This window comes from Silene latifolia, chromosome 6 (genome assembly GCF_048544455.1).
Source record: "Silene latifolia isolate original U9 population chromosome 6, ASM4854445v1, whole genome shotgun sequence".
NCBI classification, from domain to species: domain Eukaryota; kingdom Viridiplantae; phylum Streptophyta; class Magnoliopsida; order Caryophyllales; family Caryophyllaceae; genus Silene; species Silene latifolia.
In genome coordinates this window covers 105,525,890-105,540,451 of record NC_133531.1, presented here as the reverse complement: position 1 = coordinate 105,540,451, position 14,562 = coordinate 105,525,890, and the positions used below count along the sequence as shown (strand labels likewise).

At 37.9% G+C, this 14,562-nt stretch overlaps 3 protein-coding genes across 4 annotated transcripts; 2 read left to right on the top strand and 1 right to left on the bottom strand.

The window, feature by feature from the left end:
- The first annotated feature begins 511 nt into the window (after window positions 1-511).
- On the top strand, window positions 512-2,265 carry LOC141587067 (7-deoxyloganetic acid glucosyltransferase-like). The gene is made up of 2 exons (XM_074408487.1): window positions 512-1,108; window positions 1,258-2,265. The coding sequence occupies exons 1-2, from the start codon at window positions 622-624 to the stop codon at window positions 2,205-2,207; spliced, it is 1,437 nt and encodes a 478-aa protein (XP_074264588.1). The 5' UTR covers window positions 512-621; the 3' UTR covers window positions 2,208-2,265.
- Window positions 2,266-2,927: 662 nt separating this feature from the next.
- LOC141587065 (protein NUCLEAR FUSION DEFECTIVE 4-like) lies at window positions 2,928-6,141 on the top strand. 2 transcript variants are annotated; one of them, XM_074408485.1, is made up of 3 exons: window positions 2,928-3,604; window positions 3,727-4,637; window positions 5,437-6,141. In XM_074408485.1, the coding sequence occupies exons 1-3, from the start codon at window positions 3,296-3,298 to the stop codon at window positions 5,909-5,911; spliced, it is 1,695 nt and encodes a 564-aa protein (XP_074264586.1). In that variant the 5' UTR covers window positions 2,928-3,295; the 3' UTR covers window positions 5,912-6,141. The 2 variants fall into 2 exon arrangements, with proteins under 2 accessions (XP_074264586.1, XP_074264585.1); XM_074408484.1 differs by having other exon boundaries at window positions 3,187-3,604; window positions 5,434-6,141.
- Window positions 6,142-6,508: 367 nt separating this feature from the next.
- On the bottom strand, window positions 6,509-10,908 carry LOC141587066 (putative serine/threonine-protein kinase PBL15). Its single transcript, XM_074408486.1, has 6 exons — window positions 10,723-10,908; window positions 8,656-9,093; window positions 8,350-8,485; window positions 7,945-8,081; window positions 7,651-7,774; window positions 6,509-7,095 (listed from the first exon to the last, which is right to left on the bottom strand). Exons 1-6 carry the CDS (start codon window positions 10,792-10,794, stop codon window positions 6,659-6,661), a joined length of 1,344 nt encoding a protein of 447 aa, XP_074264587.1. The 5' UTR covers window positions 10,795-10,908; the 3' UTR covers window positions 6,509-6,658.
- Between the last annotated feature and the right edge of the window lie 3,654 nt (window positions 10,909-14,562).

Sequence of the window (14,562 nt, the reverse complement as noted above, 5' to 3'; positions counted from 1 at the left end):
ACAAAATCACAAAGAGCTCGTCTTACTCAGAGTATGTTACTTAAGAGTTAATACTATGTAAATTTAAAATACAGAAAATATAATTAACATTGTGGCTACGGTTAACTGAATCTTATTGTGTAAAATAAAAAATGTCATTTTAAGTTAAAGCTATGTTTGACATGACACTTTAGGTAATTTATATTTGACCAAAATTTCAACTAGAGTAACATTTGAGATTTTAGGCACTTGAAATAAGTTTTCTTCCATTTCTTACACTTTCAGTCTATAATTAAATAATTATCATATACTTTTATGTCATTTTACTAAAAATCGCCTATTCAAATTTCGTTTTTTAACCATTTCTTATATAATCGATTCCTTATTGAATTCTTTTTCAGGTTTGATTAATTTTTCAATTTTAAGTGCTTAACTTTTCAAATTAATTTTACCAAACAAAGCTTGTAATTTCAAATGTCTCAATAATTCTCTCAAATTGGAATATCACACTTGATTAAACACTACAAGCAATTAAACATTAAACACTACAAGTAATTAGTAGAAGAAGAGCAACCAGAAGCAAAGAGTTTGAACAAAAGAGACAAGAGTAACAACCTAAGACAGATTGACAGAGAGAGAGGCATGGGAGGTGAACAAGTAGTTGATAATAAAGTAGCTCACATACTACTACTCCCACTCCCACTACAAGGCCCGGTCAACTGTTTCCTCAAACTAGCACACCTCCTCTCCACCGGTAACGACAACGACTTTCACATCACCGTCGTCAACGCAGCCTTCATCCGCCTCCGTCTCCCTGACCTCCCGTCTCGCTTTCCCAAAGTCAGCTTCGTCGAAATCTCTGATGGCATCGCTGGGGACCACCCCCGGCCGCCGTCGGAATTTTCGGACATGGTGAGGAATTTCGAGACAGGGTTCATTTCTAGGCTGCCGGAGTTGATGCCGGCGACGTGTCTGATTGCGGACGGGGTGTTTCCGTTGGCTGGAAAGAAGGCGATGGAGATGGGGATTCCGGTGGTGTATTTTTCTACGTTGAGTCCGTCTTGTGTTTGGGCTAGCTGTCGCTTGGTTCCTATGCTTGTTGACGCCAGACTTGTCCCCTTCAAAAATGGTACTCTCCCCCCTTCCATTTCATACTTGTCTTAGTTTTCCGGTTTAAAAAATTGGGTATTTTATTTATTAATTTGCCTTCAAATCTTCAAACATACTCTAGAAAATTTCTCTAATGAATGATGAATACTTTCTACTTGGTGGGTCTAGGAGACTTGGATGAAGCAGTAACTAACATTCCGGGATCAGAGGCGGCTATAAGGCGGCGTGACCTCCCAGGCATATGCCGAGCTCAAGACATGGATGAACCTTACGTCCAACTAATTCTAAGGGAGTGCAGAGAATTGCCAATTGCTCAAGGCCACATTCTCAACACCTATGATAAACTCGAGGGAACTGCTCTTCTTTCTCAACTGCGTTCCCTTTTCCCGAACCTGTACACCATTGGTCCAATCCACTCCCTCGCCAAGACCCGGATTCCTCGAGATATGACGGATCCAAAAATGGGTCAATGTAGTAGTTTTTGGCATGAAGATAGAAGCTGCCTTAAATGGCTTGACGAACAACCCTCAAAATCAGTGCTTTTTGTCAGCTTCGGGAGCATTATATCGTTGACAGTTGATCAGCTGACCGAGTTTTGGCACGGCCTGGTTAATAGTGGAACACGGTTCCTGTGGGTTCAACGGCCAGATTCTAGTGTAAGAGCAGATGATGACATGTTCCTATCAAAATTGCCGCCAGAGATTCTGAAAGGCGGGAAGGAAAGAGGTCGGGTTGTTACGTGGGCCCCACAAGAGGAAGTATTGGCACACCGAGCAGTAGGTGGGTTTCTGACTCACAGTGGATGGAACTCGACTCTAGAAAGCGTGGTGGAAGGGGTGCCGATGATTTGTTGGCCGAAAGGGATTGATCAACTGGTGATTAGTAGGTTCGTAGAAGAGGATTGGAAAATCGGAATTGACATGAAGGATAAATGTGATAGAGTTGTGATAGAGGGTATGGTGAGGGATCTTATGGAAAGGAAGGATGAGTTTTTTGAAAAGGCTGAGGTATTGGCCAAGTTGGCCAGCGAGGCTGTGAATGAGGGAGGGTCGTCTTGGTGTGCTTTGAACCGTTTGATTGAGGACATAAAATTCAGGAGACTTGTCATTCCTCAGTGATTAATGTAACGCATTCTGCGTATAATTGTCTAATGCCAAATGCAGTTTATTGTGATGATTTGAAATGCTCTAAACCGATGAAATAGTTATTCGATTACTACTAGATTGAGAAACCAACGACAAAAATGCTTAATAGATTGCTTACAGGCGTACATGAGTAGTCGTGGTGTGATGGAATTAATGTCATTACAATCCAACTGATAATACTCGGTAATTATGAATGTCTTATTAGTACAGAGTATATTAACTGTAATCTGTATGTACAATATATATTGGATTTAACTAGAGAAAATGGTACGAGAAATTGTTGGTGACTATATATGAGAGACCGTGAGTAACTCGGTATACTCAATAAAGTTGTTCTGCAACGTGATAATGTTATTCTCACGGACTTAAAGTGACTGGACCTTGTACAAATGCTAGCAGGTTCAAAGGATTTTCACATCTAGCAAATACGAGTACTGAAGATGGACAAGGTGCATACATCTAGCAAACATCATGGACGAATCAGAGTTTTCTAAATGTAGGTGGGATGATATATGAACTGTTTGACATTGATTTCGTGAAAAGCATGGATGGTGTGTAAGAAGTATCCATCAGTTGGATGGTCCCAACAGAAATTGGCGTTTATTACAGTTGGTAGTTGGCCAAAAGATGCACAGTTTTAGACTACACTGTACGTTTGTTATTATTATGGCCTACCCAGCTACCCGCCATACCATCATCATCAGTCATCACACACTCACACACACACACAGTTTAAACCAACCAATCAACCAACCATTCTCATACCAGGGTGAACCTAGAAACCAATTTCTCCTCGTATTATTTTATACTTATGTTAAGATTCATATTTAAGAATTTTGGGTTACAAAAATCGATAATTTTAATTACTTTTTGGAATTTTGGAATAGTGAGTGCTGTCCTTTGCTACTAGCTAGGTTCCCTATGTATAACAACCCCACATGGTTACATATTATATTGAGGAGCTCACTTATATCCTTTATTCCAAAAGATTATAAAATAAGGTACACCCTAACTAGTAACTAATACTCCAACACTAGTAAGATTGGTTAGTCCGGGCAGATATGGCTGGGCCGTCGCGGAAATGGATGATACTAGTGGCAACGATATGGATACAGGCGTTAACAGGTACCAATTTTGACTTTTCAGCGTATTCATCCGAGATGAAGGTTGCGTTAGGAGTGTCACAGGTGCAGCTTAACTACTTAGCTACCGCCTCCGACTTGGGCAAGGCCTTGGGATGGACTTCCGGGTTGGCTTTGATGTGGTTGCCTCTTTGGGCTGTTTTGTTCATTGCTTCTTTTATGGGGTTAGTTGGTTATGGCCTCCAGTGGGCTTTCCTTCTTGGTCTCTTCTCTCCCCCTTATTTCCTGGTTTGTTTCTCTTTCCCTACCTACCTCCTTTTTACTTGCTCACTAATTTAGCTGATTTCGCATGTAAAACTGTTTCATACAAGAATCATCGTCTAAACAATTATTTCGATTTTGTTTCGCAGGTGTTTTCCCTATGCTTATTAGCAGGATGCAGCATCAGCTGGTTCAACACAGTGTGTTTTGTTCTCTGCATCAAAAATTTCCCGGCAAACCGAGCCCTTGCAATCTCCCTAACAGTCAGTTTCAATGGTGTAAGCGCAGCTTTATATGCTCTAGCAGCCAATTCCATTAACCCATCCTCATCTTCCCTCTACCTTCTCTTAAATGCCGTCATTCCACTCTTGACGTCCCTAGCTGCCTTAATACCGATTCTAAGGCAACCAGAACTCGACCCTCTCCCTCCTGATGATATCAAAAGAGACTCTTTAATATTCCTTTTCCTCAATGTCTTGGCAGTCATGACTGGACTGTATCTCCTCTTCTTCACCTCATCTACTAATGGTTTAACTTGTTCTAGACTTCTCTTTGGTGGGGCCATTTTTCTACTGATCTTCCCTACATGTGTTCCCGGGATTTCGTATGTCCGGGAATGGTTCAAACAGGTTCATTCAGGTTTCAGGATTGATGGGTCTGGTTTCATTTTGGTAGATGATTATGATTTGGAGTTTCACAAGGAGTTGACCACACGAGGAGGCAGTACAATGTCGTTGCTAATAGATGGAGATGGACCGTCTTCTTTTAGCTTGGATGGAGGGAAGGGTGAGGTGTGCTGTGAGACTGTTATTGCTAAGGATCAGTTGGTGATGCTTGGAGAGGAGCATTCGGCTTCATTGCTGGTGCGTAGGGTGGATTTCTGGCTATACTATGTTGCCTACATTTGTGGAGGTACAATAGGATTAGTTTACAGCAATAACTTAGGGCAGATTGCTCAGTCTCTCGGGCAGAGTTCCAGCACCACAACTCTCTTGACATTGTATTCTTCCTTCTCATTCTTTGGCCGCTTACTTTCAGCTACTCCGGACTATATTCGTGCGTAAGTACATTTATAATTTCACATTCAAATGAGGCATCTGTAGGTGCTTAAATATGTGATGCATGTAGGTTTGCCAATTCTAGACCCAAATTTTTTCATGTCTCATCAAAACAGGAGTTTTAAGTTGTGTTTCCAACACGAGTAAGGCTAGACTAGGCAAAACCGACATTTCAAAAGACCCAATTTCCAGGACTCGTAGTCATCACTTTGGAAACTACCCAAAACCCAAAAGACTAGTACCTAAGATGACCTATCAACAACAACAACTTTATCCCAGTGCACTCAAGGGTTTGCCACAAATGATGACTTAGATACATTGGATGTACGCAACCTGACCCTATATTTACAACGTACAAGGTTGTTTCCGAATGATTTTGAGTGAAACTAAGTCCCAAATTGTATGGAATTACGGCCACTTCAGAATAAAAGGACAGCCAATTTTGCGAGTCATTTTACTGAACTACTAATGAAGAACGTCAGATGACTAGACTTGAACCTTTCTATAAGCGGGAGCCTTTAACTTGATGAATGAATCAAAGCTGCTGTCGTAAGCTGGTTTTCTTTTCGACAAGTTGTAAGTCGTTGGTTGTTAAATTAATAGCTCATTATGTACTGAATCAACATGTCTGGATGATTATAAAAGTTGGTTCACGGTCTAAATTGACATTCTTTTGGCACTTTGTCTGCTTCCGCATCTTTGTTACACTCTTAAATTTATACCATACTTTCCCTTTTGCATATGTGATTATACATTTTCCTGAACTTAACCAACAATCCTCCATTACTAAACTTCAAGCAGGAAGTTCTACTTTGCAAGGACGGGATGGCTAGCACTTGCACTGACCCCAACACCCATTGCTTTTTTCGTGCTCACTTCGTCAGGAAGTGTCCTGGCACTTCAGACTGGCACAGCCCTGATGGGCCTGAGCTCAGGCTTCATATTTGCAGCAGCCGTGTCCATAACATCTGAGCTATTTGGGCCTAGCAGTGTAGGGGTCAACCACAACATTTTGATCACCAACATCCCTATTGGATCTCTGGTTTATGGTCTACTTGCTGCTATTGTTTATGACTCGAATTCTGGCTCAAGCCATAAAATCGTAATGGTTACTGATACAATGATCTGTATGGGAAGGCAATGCTATTACTGGACGTTTGTGTTGTGGGGATGCTTATCACTCGTGGGGCTTGTTTCTAGTGTGGTGTTGTTCTTGAGGACTAGACATGCTTATCGGCAGTTTGAACGAGATCGGATTTCATCCCAACTTGATTAGGGAATGAGTGAGGAATTAATTTGTTCAGAAAAGTTTTAGCATTATCTCTGCACTGTAAATTGTCTACTTCCTATATGGTAAAGAAGAGAAATAGGTGACAGTGCTACGAATTCATTTTCTTGGTCTTTTCATTGCTAATTACTAATCTGCAGTTTAGCAAACAGAGGTATTTGGTGATTAAAACTAAAAAAAATTCATAATCCTTTTATTTGAGGTATCTGCTTATCAGTTTCTTCGGGTGTGAGAAAATGCAACAACAATACAAATACAAATTGTGACTTCTGCAACAATGTCCTCAGTTTCTACTCGGTGAATCACAATGACAGTGCGTCATATTTTGGTGCCAAAAATAGTGATCACGATGACAGAAATGCTGGTGTAAATTGCATTCCAGAACAGGATTATTGCTCCTTATTAGGGAGCGGAGCATGTTTAAATTTATATGTTCATAGGATTTCGTCCAATATTTGAACTTTTTTTTTTTTGTAAGGGTACCCCACAATTTGCGGGAATCATTGAGGCACGAGTAATGTTCTTGTTTGTCTCTGTAATTATACTGAGATTTGCGTCTCCTTGTAACCAAAGAAAAACAATCAAGTCAATAGAGTTCAATTGATGGCGTAATACTATCATCGTCCAACAGAGCTTATATACTTACTCTTGGCAATGATATTCAAACCTACACATTCATGCCAGTAACATTGTACTCTGTACTTATTTACTGCATCAAAATTACCATCCAAGAAATCAGGTTTTTCTAGTTGGTGCAACAGGTGAAGGCTTACGATTATTCCTTCCTTTAGCATTAACTCCGATAGTTACCCTACTTGATTTTGCATTAGGTGGAGGCCATAGTCCAGTTGACACTGCCATGTCCTTATAGTTTTGTAGCCCTTCAAGTGTTAGTACAACCATCGGCATCTTTGGCCTGTCCTTCGGGTTCAAGCTCACACATTGTAGCGCCAATTGTGCCATCTCCTTCGCCCCCTTAATCGAGTATTGCCCTCCAAGCCTAGGGTCCATTATATATCTTAGCCTCCGGCTCCTAGATAAATACGGCCTCGTCCAATCAACTAGGTGTTGTTCTCCCTTTGGCCTTGATTTTTCCATTGACCGCCTTCCAGTGAGTACTTCTAAAAGTACCACCCCAAAACTATAGACGTCACTCTTTGTTGTTAAATGTCCTGTTATACATTCAATACCAATGGCAGCATTAGAAGAAAAACAAAGAGTGGATGTCTTCTGGCTTGCTACTCTGTACCACCAGCAACCATAATTGGTACTCCCTCCCAGTCGCTATAATGTTCCCTCTTTCCCAAAACGGATTATTCAAGTAATGTTCCCCTTTCTATTTTTAGAAACTTTTACTCTTATTTTATTCATTTCTCTCTCCTATCACCAAACCCCACACAACTATTTTACTCCTATTTTATTACTTTTCTTTATGTTTTGGCCCCACAATTCTTATTTAACTACTAATAATTCATCCCTCTCTCCTACCACCAACCCCACCCAACTCTTTTACTAATATTTTAATACTTTTCCTTAAGTATCGTGCCCATATCAAAGGGGAACATTATAACGACTGGGAGGGAGTAATAATTAGCAGATTTACGGATCAATGATTGAGATAAATAAGCGACAAATGGATCGAAACTGAAGCTAATATTAAATACCATGGGTTGTAGTGTTTTGTACAAGATGTTTACATACAGTCAAATGTGAAGTCATAGCATTACCTGTTGAAACATACTCTGGAGCTGCATAACCATAAGTACCCATAACTCTTGTAGTAACATGAGTGTCAGACCCTTCAGGTCCCATCTTTGCTAGCCCGAAATCCGACAATTTAGCAGTAAAATCCTAAATCAAGTTCAATATTGACTATGCTTCAACAGATTGATGTACAAGAATTTTTACATGAAAATCCAACTCCATAATTTTCGACATTGCATCTTTCATTAAGGGTTTTAGACAACACGAAAGTGAAAACACTGGTTTTCAAAAGGATGACAATTGACAAGTAAACTTACAGAGTCAAGCAAGATGTTAGAGGTCTTAAAATCACGGTATATGACTGGTGCCTCAGCTTCATGCAAGAAGGCTAGACCTTTGGCTGCTCCTATTGCTATCTTTAGCCTTGTTCCCCATGGCAATGATAATGAAAGCCCTGTGTCATTCATATAATCAAGGCCTTAAATAATAGTGAGCTGAACAGTGACATGGCATCGCGGCCACCTGCTAAGGTTCTAAAGGTTACTGTCATCGCATTTTCAGGATGTCGCTCATTTATGACTTTGTTAGTCAACCAATATCAACTTTGTCGGTCATAGTCAACTGGCCACCACAATTTAAGGAAGACGGTTAATTTGGAATGAAGGATGCATATTTTTCTTAACAATTACTCCGTAAATAACAAGAGTTATGAATTGACTTACTCTTGAAGAGATGATTCTCTAGGCTGCCTCTGGGCATGAATTCATAAACAAGAAGACGTTCTTCGTCTTCACAGCAATATCCTACTAGTTTTACGAGATTTGGATGCCTTAGTTGCCCTAAAAAGACCACCTCAGACTGCCCAATACAAACTTAAATCAGAATATGGTGAATTCTCATTTCTCAAACATCACCACCATAAGTCCATAATAAATATGTACTCCCTTCGTCTCGTTAATTTGTTACTTATTAGTAAGGAAATGAATAAAATAAAATAAAATAAATAAATATTAAGACATAATGCATACCATCCATTCTCTGTGTCCTTGTAATCCTTGAATATTCAAGTGTTTGACAGCAACAGCCTGAGACTTCAACCCATGCCTTAGACCTTCATCAACATAACCCTTATGAACTTTACCAAACCCACCTTCTCCTAACAAAAAATTGTTAGAAAAATTGTGTGTTATGGCCTTCAACTCACTCAACTCAAAGTCAAACAAGTCTAACCCAAATGACTGAGCCAAGTCCTCATTGATTCGCTGTGACGAGCAACTACTGAGGTTACTTAGGTGGCCGGAATATGCTAGTCGTCGAAAAGATGGAAGTGGTGCAATGTTTTTTGACATTAGGTCTGAGGTTCGAGACTTGTTGAAGTTTATTCCTAGGATTATGGAGTCCTCTACTGAGCAACATTTTGTTGCTGTCATAGGTTTCCATGGCTTTGGTTTCTCTGGAATTGATGCCTTTGTCATAGAGGAAGAAAATAAGTTTTAGAAGGGTTAATGGAGCGGAGAAGCTCTCCTTGATTATGTAATTATAAATGCAAGAGTTGTTAAGGAAAAACAAGGGAGGTGAATGGTGATGTGATGCTTTCTACAACTGCTCCAACAACTCTACTAATTTGGCTAAGTTTTGTAACTAATTATATTTATATGACACATATACTTGATCTTATGTTTCTTCATGCCAATGTTGCCAAGTTCTTTTCCTTTTTGAAAAAACAATACGCGTCACTGGATATTACTCAATTTTCGTACCATAAATTGACAGTCAGACATTGATAATTACAAACGGTAAATTGTTTTAGAATGACAGCAACGAATTCATCTTATGAGAATTCTTCGTATTTCACGACACCCAACAGAATAAATTACTATACAAGTATTTTTTAATAAAAGAATAGAATAATTGTTCGGGAAAAATGACTTTACTTAATTAATATGTATATTAGTGTAAGGAAGAATAGTCCAAAAAAGTCACCTAATCAACTTGGGTGTCTTTGATCACCCTCCCAACAGATTTAGAATAGAGTTATGTACTTATGTTGGTATGAAGTAAGGGTCATTTTGTGTACAAGTAATACATTTTGTCGACTATTGTTTAGTATCACAACCCCATGCAAAGAATCGTCCATTTTACTAGTCTTATGTTGACGTTCTTTGTCTTCAATTTCAAACCTGGACATTAAATAATTTATCTGTTTAATTAAAGATAATCAAGGTTTGTCTTTACTCATATGGAAAGTCAATTTTATTTGAATTTGGAAATTGGAAATGGCCAATGGGAAAGTTGTATGGTAGGTGAGAAATTTGTAGTAATATCTCATTTGTGTTGTAAAAGAGGCTGATTAGACTCGTTAGAGTGTTGTACTAGTATAATTATATGCAATCTCTATACTCCGTATCAAAGAAGTACGAAGTTAAAAAGATGTTATTATCTAAGGAAAATGTAGTGGGGGTGGTAAGTAATGAGGTCGTTCTCCATCCCATTGTTTATTCCTCCAATATATTGCGATAACTATCCTCAATTCAAGAAAGCCCTTTCGCTAAAAGACGCACATAATGCAACGAGAAAAAAAGCACAAAAGTCATGCCTGTGAGAAAACTTATCCCAATCATAATCATAACGGTGTAGTGTAATTAAATAAACAAAACTCAAGTCCACCAAGAACTAAGACTACAATCTTGATGATGCAACATGGTTAGATGTTCAAAATCTGATACTCAATTTACACTTAAAACATAGGGAGTGTATCTACAGTTTCACTATGTTTTCAGATTCATTATCTAGATACTGTCCATTAAACTATGAGTAACCCAATAACATTTTAAACAACATAGTAATGCTCTAAACTTAGCAACAGCTGAAGTACTCACAGATTATATTTCAGGCATACATATATGATTGCAATTTCTTATTTTAGACGGACTATTTTCATCTGAAATAGTAGCATCTCATTACTAACTAGTACAACAACCAATACAATGAACAAAGTATATGAATATATTGCGATTATATATATATATTTATAGTATTCAGTATAACTTATGACAGATTGCCTGTTAAGGCTGAAATGCTATAAAAACACTCACATCAACATCAACGACGGCCCGAATGACGACGATGTCCACTGTGATCATCAACAAGATCATCATCATCATCATCACTAATATCAAAATCCATTCTTGCAGAAACTTGTTTAGCCCATTTAACAATCTTCTCTGCTTCCTTATTAATCTTTTCCTCCTCCCTTATTGCTTCTTTCATCCTTCTCTTCTGCTCTTTCGACGAAAATGACCTCAAATCACTCAACAGTTCCTCATCCTTCCCCCAACCAAACCCTAATTCCCCACCACCACCACCACCACCACTGCCACCCTTCTTCTTTTTACTCGAAATCCCCTTTGGAGAAAAACAAAGGCACCCTCCACCACTTTTCGCTGCGGTTTCTTCCTCAGAGTCTGAGCAAAATGAGAGTGACTTAGGTTTTGAATTTCCCATTTTACCCTTGACATCATGTTTTCCACTTTTCAAATTGGGAGAATCCATATAACCAGATGAAGAATCTGACGGAGAAGAGACATACCCACCTTTCGAATTTCCCATTTTACCCTTCCTACCACCTGAACCTCCCTCAAAGTTAGGAAATTTCAACTGCCCATCAGGTGAATTACCCATTTTACCCTCCCCAACATCAGAATTTCCCTCAAGGTTGGAAACTTTTGATTGCCCAGATGGTAATTTTAAATTTTCCACTTTGTCATCCCTATCAGTTTTTGGAGCGAGTTGGGGTTTAGAAGAGGAAGGAGGAGGGAAAGTTTTGAGCTTTTGGAAGCGAGTTTCGAGGTGAGAAGGAAGTAGAGAGTGAGAGAAAGAAGAACAATTGATTGCGGAAATTTGTTCAAGGACACAATGATCCATTGCTTCAGCAAGAATTTGATCAACTTCTGATTCATATGGTGATGAAGAAGATGAGAAATCCGCCATTGTTGCAATGTTTTGAGAATGCGAAATTGAATTAACTCACTGAACTGGTTTTGCTACGTAATGCAGTGAAAATGGGAAGCGGCCTTTGGAATAAATAAAACAGAGAAAATAACGAGTTCGTGATGTAAGCCGAGTAACCGACGCATGAGAAAAAATGCAATGTGAGTGGCAGGCGCAACGGCTACTTGATGATGTTTGTCATCAACGTAGAATAATAATAAGCGTGGGGAAAAAGATTTTGTTGAAATGGTCAACATTTGCTACAATAATATACGGAGTACCTTTTTTTTTTTTTTTTTTTTTTTTTTTTTGGTAATAAAACTAGATTGATTATTTGGGTTAGAATTAGCATATCTCATCTTTTTGAATGATTGAGGTAAATTGGAGTCACCGACTTTCAAACCACCTCGAAACCAATAGAAACCATAAAATCAGCAACCTTGTTGGTTTCATGGAATCAATGTTTAATTATGACTTCGTCGAAACAATGAAGATCTAATTCACATCCTTGACAATACTAGAAATTTCCCAAATAATTTGCCAAGTATTACGAATTGAGTTAATAACACATAAATTATCACCCTCCACAATAAGCTTTGAGATTCCTAAATATTTAACTGCTAAGATGACTTCTTTTGAAGCGAGAGCTTCCGCAACAAAAAATACTATTGTATCTGCATTTTTTTGCTCCTAACAAAACGACATTACCATTTAGACCTGACAAAAGCAACCCGGCCCGAGTGACCCGACTCGAAAAGGCTGACCTGAGACCCGAAGTAACCCGAACTACATCACCCGAATGTGACCCGAACACCCGAATTAATTCGACCCGACCCGAACATGATCCGAGCTTTGTCGACCCGTAACTGACCTGGCCCGAAAATGACCCGATCCAAAACCACCTAACCCGAAAATGACCCGACAAAATACAACTCTAATTGAACCGAAAAGATTTGAAATGGCTATTTCTCTAATATTCATTGACCCGAAAATGACCCGACCCCGAAACAACCAGACCCGCTTGTCCCAAAACAGACCGGCCTACAAACCCGAAATAGACCCAAAATGACCCGTCCCGACCCGAATTAACCCGAAATCAATGAAAGACCCGAACTGTCCCGACCCGAATTGGCCCGACCAGAACCCGACCAGTTGAACCGTCAAAATTTAGCTTTAGGAAATCTTTTCTAGGTTTCTCCCACTAGATTTTTTCCTTACTAGAATTGGTTCTAGTTGACTCGTCTTTTTCAGGATTATTGAGATCTTTATGTCTAGTCTCGTTCCAGATCTTAATGCTATTATTACGTAAATTAATAAGTTTGCTGATATTGATATGGACATTGTTAAGATAATGTCATTTCTATAAAACCAGGCATTCCACCACAATAACGTTACTACTTGTATAGAAAAAGGTTATTGTAAAACTGTCAGTTAGTTTACTTAATTAACCGGAATGTAGCAAATTAACCCCATAACTTATGAACTATTTGCAAATCAGCCCTCTTAGTTTCACTTATAGTAAATTAGCCTTAGAACTTTCCCAAAATGTGCAATTACATACAAATCAAGTTTTTACAATTTTTTAAACTAAAACCTATTGTTTTCTATTATAAAAACTATTATAAATATATTTTTTAAATAATTAAATATAATATTTACATATTCAACGAAAAATGCGAACCGATTTTAATATAAACAAAAATTTGGTCATGTAACCTTTCATTGTAATATCATTAACAGTTCTCATATTAGGAACATTTTTCGCCAAATAAATTTTAAAAAAATATTTGAACATGTTTTTTTAATAAATAAGAATTTTATGATTAAAATCTAATCAATAATTTTGATTTTCAATAATGGTAAAATATTTAATTAGCAAATTTTATTCTTAAAAATAAGATATGTGGTTAATTAAACATTAAGAGAAATTTATGGAATTGATTTGCTACATTTATAAGTTAAGGGGCCAAAATTACACATAGTATCAAACTTATGGGGATGATTTGTTATATTTCCCCTTAACCTATCCCACCTCTACTAATCATCATGATTTTGATTTGTTAATGAGGACATAATGTATTTTGTTAAGGGTTTTGAGGATTCCTTTTCACCCTCTCTTTCAACTTCTAGTATATATTGCGTGGGGTCGGATGGCAAGTGGATGATGTCATTTATATTATATTTTAACCGATTATTAAAGGAGAAGGTAGATAATAATTCACAAGGGTTTTATAATGCAAATCGTCTCATTGTAAACGAAAAATATCCGTCTAAAGTTATAGACAGATAGTAGCCCTCTCACAAAATGCAAGTGGGAGGCAAGTGGGGGTATCCATTTCCCACCCACTTGCACTATCAACTCTCATTTTGTGAGAGAAACACTATCTGTTAACAGTTTTAGACGGATAATGTCCGTCTAAAGTGAAAATTTGTATTTATAATGTTTTATCGTAAAAGTGTTTTGTCCGTCTAAAGTGAAAATTTGTGTTTATAATGTTTTATCGTAAAAGTGTTTTACAAGAGATTTACTATTTATTTGGGGATCCTGCCAAATAATTTTAACTTTTCCAAAATCTCAGAAAATACGGATTGTTTAGATTTAAAGAGTTGAAATGGATCCTTTAACTTGGTACTCTACTTCCTTATATATGCCTCACATTTCATTGTTGACATATTCATTAAAATTACCCTATTTTCATGTTTTTGTTTATAAAATCTTCCTATTTTATTGGTGAGACCTATTTGCCCCACTCACAATCTTTTAATTCTTGTGCATAAAGTAAATGAGGCATTTTCAAGAATCAAAGGGAGTAATAAGCTTCGTTTGATGTTTTGAGATGAGAAGATTCACGTTTTAAAACCACTACGTCGTAAATTTTAAATACTAGTTTTAAAGCCTTGCACAAATGCAAGGGTTTGGTATATGAAAGAAAATTCGATATATA